The sequence below is a fragment of the Vulpes lagopus genome, chromosome 2, assembly GCF_018345385.1.
Source record: "Vulpes lagopus strain Blue_001 chromosome 2, ASM1834538v1, whole genome shotgun sequence".
Taxonomy (NCBI): Eukaryota; Metazoa; Chordata; class Mammalia; order Carnivora; family Canidae; genus Vulpes; species Vulpes lagopus.
In genome coordinates, this window is record NC_054825.1 from 170,259,276 (window position 1) to 170,267,381 (window position 8,106).

The 8,106-nt window shown below is 42.5% G+C and overlaps 1 protein-coding gene across 1 annotated transcript; it reads right to left on the minus strand.

Moving 5' to 3' along the window:
- Nucleotides 1–617: 617 nt before the first annotated feature.
- On the minus strand, nt 618–4,613 carry LEUTX (leucine twenty homeobox). Its single transcript, XM_041734597.1, has 4 exons — nt 4,607–4,613; nt 2,099–2,196; nt 1,492–1,532; nt 618–798 (listed from the first exon to the last, which is right to left on the minus strand). The coding sequence occupies exons 1-4, from the start codon at nt 4,611–4,613 to the stop codon at nt 618–620; spliced, it is 327 nt and encodes a 108-aa protein (XP_041590531.1).
- Between the last annotated feature and the right edge of the window lie 3,493 nt (nt 4,614–8,106).

Sequence of the window (8,106 nt, forward strand, 5' to 3'; positions counted from 1 at the left end):
GGGTGAGTCTTCAGTGGCAAAAATTGTAGGTGTCCCTGACAGCCACAAGGGCCACTTGGGTCCTCATGGTGAAAGCTTCTGGAGTCTTCTTCCCACTCTCTTTTTGTCCTGAAGTGCTGGTGGGGTGGCGGAAGTGCATCACAACCAAGAGGATCCCTCTTGGCAGCAAACTCTGTAGAACTGGAGGATGAGGTGACACAAGGAAAATGCCTCCTGTGCTTTTCTATAAGGCCTTGGGTTCTGTGCTCCCCTGGGTTGCTGCAGCTTCTTGTACTCCAGAGCTCTCTCTGAGCTATTTTCACCAGGAAGTAGTTGTTAAATCATTGTTTGTGGAGATGCAAGAGTTGGGACCTCCTAGTCTTCCCTCTTGCTAATGTCACTCTAGGTTTTTTTTTTTTTAAGAGATAAAATGAAAAAATAGAGATAAAATGGTCCATAGGGTACAAGTGCAGCGGAGCTGTATCTATATGGTATTGACTTAGTTGGGGTGCTTTCACAGAGCTAGCTATTAAATGCATTTGGAAATGTCTCTCAGTTGATGAAAAATTGGATCATAGAACCCTATCCTGGAACATACCAGTTGTTCAATAAATAAATGGATGTGTCAGCTGTATACTTCAACCGAAGCACGTGGGGGAGAGGTATTGATCTAGGCTGCGGGGGTCATCATCCCCAGGTAAGGCATATAGTTCCATGAATTGATCTATGTCATAGGGACTGGAGGCCCAAGGAGGATCAGAGTCCCCCAGACATATCTGCTGGAGGTCAGGAGGCAGAGAATACCAAGATGAACCCCATCTGGAGGGACCAGGCTGGCCGTTGTCAGAAGACTGAGGCATTTCATGGTCACAGGCATCCAAAAAGTTGGAACTCCTGGGATGAGTGTTTGTTGAAGTTACAGTTAAGGAGGGCTCCTCCTCCTTGCCTGAAATGGTCGGATTTGATGATTCTAGTGATGAATTTGATCCAGTTTTTTGCTGCTCTTTCTTCCTTTTGACACGTTGATTCTTGAACCAAGTCTAGAGAGGAGGTGAAAAAAGTTAATAAAGGAGGGTGGGTCCAAAGGGGAATCCTCATGTTCCTAAAGGGGAATTAGGTTCCTTTGGCATGAGAAGGCTAGTCTCGCATCTCTTCGGTTATCTGAACAAGGGAAGTTCCTTCTATCCTCTGCTGTCCTGAGTTCCAGGGGGCAAAGGGAGCATAAGATGATGCTTGCAATAGGTGGAATAGGACAGAGCACTCAAACACCGGATCAGGAGGGGATCAGGCAAGGTGCTTCTGTCTTGGTGGATGCTTAGCATTTTCAGAGAGAATTCTGAACACTGGGAATATGGAGTAGGAGTCTAGCTTGGGGGGCCTTCAAGATTTATCCAGGGGTTCTCATACCCCAAATGCTCTGTGGGAACTTAGTAGCAAGGCATCTAAATGACTGTGAATGTCCTAATTAAGGAGAACTTAGAAATAAACAGGAACAGACCCCAAGGGGATTACCTGAGCTCCGTCCCGAAAAGGTCCCATGTAGCATTGTGATTCTGGGGTTAAAAAGGTCTGGTTCCACTTGGATGACTGAACATCTGGCTCAGGTCGTGATTCTGGGGTTCTAGGATCTATTCCTGCCTCAGGCTCCCTGCAGGGAGCCTGCTTCTCCCTCTGCCTATGTCTCTGCCTCTGTGTGTATGTCTCTCATGAATAAATAAAATCTTTGAAAAAAAAAAGAATAAAAATATAGAACACTGGGACACCTGGGTGGCTCAGCGGTTGAGCGTCTGCCTTTGGCTCAGGGTGTGATCCCAGAGTCCCGGGATCGAGTCCCACATCGGGCTCCCTGCATGGAGCCTGTTTCTCCCTCTGCTTATGTCTCTGCCCCTCTCTCTCTCTCCCTCTGTGTGTGTGTGTGTGTGTCCCATGAATAAAAAAATCTAAATATATATATATATATATATATATATATATATATATATATATATATATATGAATTATGTGATGATTAAAGTGTATGTGAAGCTCTGGATTAGGTGGGCTCTCTAGAGAATCAGGGACATACCTTTATTACTGATTCATCAAGATGAGTAATTGAAATAAGCTCCTCCATGGTAACCCAATCTGGGTACATGGTCTCTTCAAACACACGTTTCAGTGCCTGAACTTGTTCTTTTTTGAAATGGGTACGGCCCCGGCGAGCACACCTTTGATTTTCTGCAAAAGGAATGGACAAAAAGCTTTTGTAGATAATACAACTCAAAGGTATATTTCTTACCTGAGCCTGACCTGGGAGTTAGGAACTTGATCCAAAAAGTTGACTCATGGAACCTACTCTTCATCTTGCTGGGGTTGCTCTGCACCCCTGAAATTCAGTTTCTTCTACTAGTAAATGATTCAAGCCTGGTTTAAGGGCAAGTAACTGACCACTTGTTCTAGAGGAATATACTGGAAACTCATAGCCTAGAAAAATGAACCAGTGGGAGAAAAGATATCTGTTCTCATTGGGATAAAATAGCGATGTGATACCAACATTGGATTCATTTAAGTTCATATGATTCACAGAGTATTTGAGACCCTGTTGCCCTAATCAGCCATAGGCTAAGGGGCACCGCTATCTGCATTGGTCAGCATGTGACCAATGACCTGAAGCTACTGATTTGAACATTTATTAATGAGGCCAGTTAGGGGAGCAGGTATGAAGCTTAGTGACCTGAGAATGAATGTTGATTATCTCATTTATTAGCTTTGTCACTCTGGGAATATCATTACATTTATATTCTTTGCCTCTTTTATCTACCAGGAAAATGGTCCCATATAATTTGCTTACTTTGGGGAAGATATGAGTATCTAGAAAGCAAGTCTATTAATTCCAGACTTGGTGCATAATAGGTACAGAGTGGGAGTTTTTACTATTGTTTAAAATATAGGGGGGCTTGGGTGGCTCAGTTGGTTAAGCATCTGCCTTCTGCTCAGGTCATGATTCTGGGATCCTGGGATCAAGCCCTGTGTTGGGCTCTCTGCTCAATGGGGTGTCTGCTTCTCCCCTTCCCCCTTCTCCCTGCTTGTGTTCTCTCTCTCAAATATATTAATAAGATCTTTTAAAAATAAAATTAAAATAAGCCCTTAAACAATAGAAGAATTGGAAGAGAAAGTCAAAGAAATATTCCAAAAACTAGAATAAAATAGAGAGGAGTGCCTGGGTGGCTCAGTCAGTTAAGCATCTGCCTTTGGCTCAGGTCATGACCCCAGAGTCCTGGGATCAAGGTCTGCATCAGGCTCCTTGCTCAGTGGGGAGCCTGCTTCTCCCTCTCCCTCTCCCTGCTGCTCCTCCCGCTTTTGCTCTCCCTCTCTGTCAAATAAATAAATAAAAATCTTTAAAAAACAATAAATAAAAAGTTTTAAAAAAGAATAAAATTTGAGAAAGCATGGACAAAAAGAATGGAAAGTTAAAAATTTAATCAAGGATGTCTAATATCAGCAATATTGGACTACAGAGTACCTCTTTAACTTAAAATTTTTTTCCAGAGAATATCTTGAAAGTATTATAAAATAAATAATTTACGATTTGAGAATAAAGTGTAAGAGTCTCCAGGTTGAGGCTACTCAAGGATGAGCACAATAAATGATAAAAAGGACCCATTGTTGCAAAATATCAGAATAAAAGAAATATAGAAAAGCCTAAAAGCTTCTTTTTAAATTTTTATTTACTTATTAATGAGAGACACAGAGAGAGAGAGACAGACAGAGACACAGGCAGAGGGAGAGGCAGGCTTCACGCAGGAAGCCCGATGTGGGACTTGATCCCGGGTCTCTAAGATCACTCTCTGGGCTAAAGACAGACAGATGCTCAACCGCTGAGCCACCCAAACATTCCAAGCATATAAAAGTTTCTAAATGAAAATAAAAGTTCCATACAAAGAAATGATAATCAAAATTCCATTGGTCTTCAGAAAAGTGACACTGTGTATCAGAAGACAGTGAATCAGGACTTTCACTTTCTTTAAGATTTATTTTTATTATATACATATATTTTTTAAGAGAGAGAGAGTGCTCAAGTGAAGTGGAAAGAAGAGGGAGAGGGAGAGAATCTCAAGCAGACTCCACGCTCAGTGTGGAGCCTGACCCAGGGCTCCATCTCACAACTCTGAGGTCATAATCTGAGTCAAAATCAGAAGTCCAACACCTAACTGACTGCGCCACCTACGTACCCTAAGACTCTGTTTTTAAGTAATATGCATACCCAATGTGAGTCTCTAACTTACAGCCCCGAGACCAAGAGTCCCGTGCCCTACTAAGTAAGTCGGCCAGGTGCCCCAAAGACTGTAACATTCTTAAGAAACCTATTTTATTTTCTTTTTTTTAAAGATTTTATTTATTCATTCATGAGAATACACAGAGAGGAGAGAGAGGCAGAGACACAGGCAGAGGGAGAAGCAGGCTCCATGCAGGGAGCCCAACATGGGACTCGATCCCAGATCTCCAGGATCACACCCTGGGCCGAAGGCGGACGCTCAACCACTGGGCCACTCGGGTTGCCCAAGAAACCTATTTTTAATGTAGAATTCTCCATGCAAATTTATCCTTTCATGTGAGAAAAGAATAAAGGCAGTTGCAGCCAACTTACCTGCCATGTACCCTTTCTTAAGGAACCATGTGAGGATGTAGTTCCAACAAACAAAATAAAAGAAAGGGGGAAATGTGTATGGCAGAAAAGAGAGTGTAAAGAGAAGTCCCAGATGGATGCTCATACACCAGGCCTAGAAAACAAGGTGGCCAATTTCAGGAGGATGACACAAGCTCTATGCAGAAGCTTCCCTTTATCCTCGATTTCATTTTCTCTGGTTTCAGTGACTCCTGGTCACTCGTGGTCCTGAAGCAGGTGATCCTCTTTCTGACCTATTGTCAGAAGTTCTATAATAGCCTAACATAGACATCACAATCCATACATCATTTGCCTCACCTCGCTTCACCACATAAGCATTTTATCATGTCATATCATCACAAAAAGGATGAGGACAGTGCAATACTTTGAGAAACTAAGACTACATTCAGGGATGCCTGGGTGGCTCAGCGGTTTAGCACCTGCCTTTGGCCCAGGGTATGATCCTGGAGTCCCGGGATCAAGGCCTATATTGGACTCTCTGCATGGAGCCTGCTTCTTCCACTGCCTATGTCTCTCTCTCTCTCTCTCACTCTCTGTGCCTCATGAATAAATAAATGAAACTTTTGGTAAAAAAAAAAAAAACTTTTTTTAAATTAACATAACTTTTATAACAACTTATGGTTAAAGTTGTTCTATTTTTTCTTTAAGATTTTTTTTTTTGAGAGAGAGAGAGAAAGAGCATGAGAGAGCACAACTAGTCGAGAGGGAGAAGCAGATTTCCCATTGAGCAGGGAGCCCGACTTGGGGATTGATCCCAGGACCTTGGGATCATGACCTGAGCCAAAGGCAGACACTTAACCAACTGAACTACCCAGGCACCCCAGTGTTGTTCTATTTTATTACTAGTTATTGTTATTAATCCCTTACTGTGCCCAATTTATAAACTTTATCAGAAGAATGTATGTTTAAGAAAAAATACATAGAGGATTCGGTGCTATCCGCAGTTTCAGGCATCCAATGGAGGTCTTGGATCGTAATCCCCCCATGGATAAGAGCAAGACTCCTGTATAGTAGACAATCAAGAAAATGAACTCAATTGACTACTCGATTAATGGGTTTGGATATTTGGGGGAAAAGATTGAATATATCAGAAAACAAATTGATAAACTGTAAGGTTGAAAATTAAGAAAGCTGCATCTTAAGCATATGAGAAAAAAACGAAATTATTAACACTTCAAATTATGAAGTTTATATTAAATGAATCATTCAGATGTGAACTAAATCTGCAGTAATTATATTTACAAAGTCTGAATAAAATGAATTGATATTGACTTAATCAAATTATTATTATACCTGTATTTATAAATTATAGAGAATGAAATTGAGGAAGGATGCAGATGTGATTCTGAAATAATCTACCAATCTGAGAGATCAGTATATAAAGAAGGTGAATTAATATTTTCATTAGTTCAGTATTAAGCAACATGGAACATCTATCAGAAGAGCCAGTTACAAGTTCCAATAAGTGCGTGTGTTGAGACACAATACAGCCCTTTCTATTCTTAAAATGAATTTTTTTTAATATTTAAGGAAAATATGAATAAAATTATATTCATGTCCTTAGACAAGAAATAGCACTTCTCCGAGTGCCTGACTGTCAGAGCATGTGACTCTTGATCTCAGGAGTCATGAGTTCAAGTTCCACATGGGTGTAGAGATTGCTTAAAAAATAAAGTCTTAAAGGGGTGCCTGGGTGGCCCAGTCAGTTGAGCACCCAACTCTTGGTTTTGGCTCAGGTCATGATCTCAGGGTCATGAGATCAAATCCTGTGTCAGCTCCATGCTCAGCCAGGAGTCTGCTGAAGAATCTCCCTTTCATTCCACCCCCCCCCCCCACCCTTTGCTTGCCTGCTCACATTCGTGCTTGCTCTTGCACACTCTCTCTCTCGAATAAGTAAATATTTTTTAAAGGATTTTATTAATTTATTCATGAGACATAGGGAGAGAGAGGCAGAGACACAGGCAGAGGGAGAAGCAGGCTCTATGCAGGGAGCCCAATGTGGGACCGGATCCCAGGACCCCAGGATCATGCCCTGAGTCGAAGGCAGACGCCCAACCGCTGAGTCACCCAGGTGTCCCTAAGTAAATATTTTTTAAAAATAAAAAATAAAAATAAATCTTAAAAAAAAGAAAAAGAAAAAGAAATTCAGACCGAGCCCCAGGTCAGGCTCTGTGCTCCATTTGGAGTCTACCTCAGATTTTTTCTCCCTCTCCCCTTCCCCTCCCCACTTGTGTGGGCCCTCTCTCAATAAATAAAATCTCTAAAAAAAAAAAAAAAAAAAAAAGAGTAGTGCCTGTGTGGCTCATTCAGTGAAAAGGCTGCTTTCGGCTCAGGTTATGATCTCAGAGTCCTGGGATCAAGCCCCGCATCAGGCTCCCTATTCAGCGGGGAGACTGCTTCTCCCTTGCTTAAAGTCTCTCTCCAATAAATAAGTTAAAAATCTTGAAGAAAAAAAAAAAAAAAAAACAGGGCAGCCCAGGTGGCTCAGCAGTTTAGTGCCCCCCTCAGCCCAGGGCGTGGTCCTGGAGACCTGGATTGAGTCCCGCATTGGGTTCCCTGCATGGAGCCTGCTTCTCCCTCTGCCTGTGTCTCTGCCTCTCTCTCTCTCTCTCTCATAAATAAATAACATCTTTAAAAAAGAAACAAAAAGGACAATGAGCTCAAAAAGGAGTGGCTCCTGCTGTCCCCACATCACCATACTGAGACTTGAGTTTCTGCTCTCCCAAGAATGAAACCTTAAACCAATCAGGAATTGCTTGATCACCACTAGTTAGGGAACCACCTGGTAGACCTCTGCCATCCCGCAGGGGAACGCAACCCTGCAATAACCAATCCACTTGTTTGCCCAGAAAAGTCTTTCTCTTACTACAGCTCCCCAGAGGCCCTTTCTATCTGCTAGATTGGATGCTGCCTGATTCATGAAACATCAGATATTGCCAGTAAGATCTGAACAATTTACCCAGTTGAATTTCACTATTTAACACCCCCAAATGGTTGACACTTGAACATCTGGCGGTACCAGGTGTTAAAAAGGACTTGGAAAGGGACACGGGGGTGGCTCAGCGATTGAGCATCCACCTTGGGCTCAGGTCCTGATTCTGGGGTCCTGGGATCGAGTCCCATGCCGGGCTCCCTGCATGGAGCCTGCTTCTCCCTCTGCCTGTGTCTCTGCCTCTCTCTCTCTCTCTCTCTCTCTGTCTGTCTTTCAAGAATAAATAAAAAAAATCTTTAAAAAAAAAAAAAAAGACTTGGAAAAACAAAATCAAGGTAATGGTGGAATCCAGTTACAAATAGTTTTCCAGTGCTTGCTGTTGGCACAACCCAGTGGTTTCCCAAACCTACCACTTGATGTTGGCAAGAGGCTACCGAAATCCCACCCACTTACCTCGGCCTGTCCGCAACCCAACCGCTCAACCCCTAGGACTGCAGCATACCTTTGCCCCAGCTTACCTGCCATACTG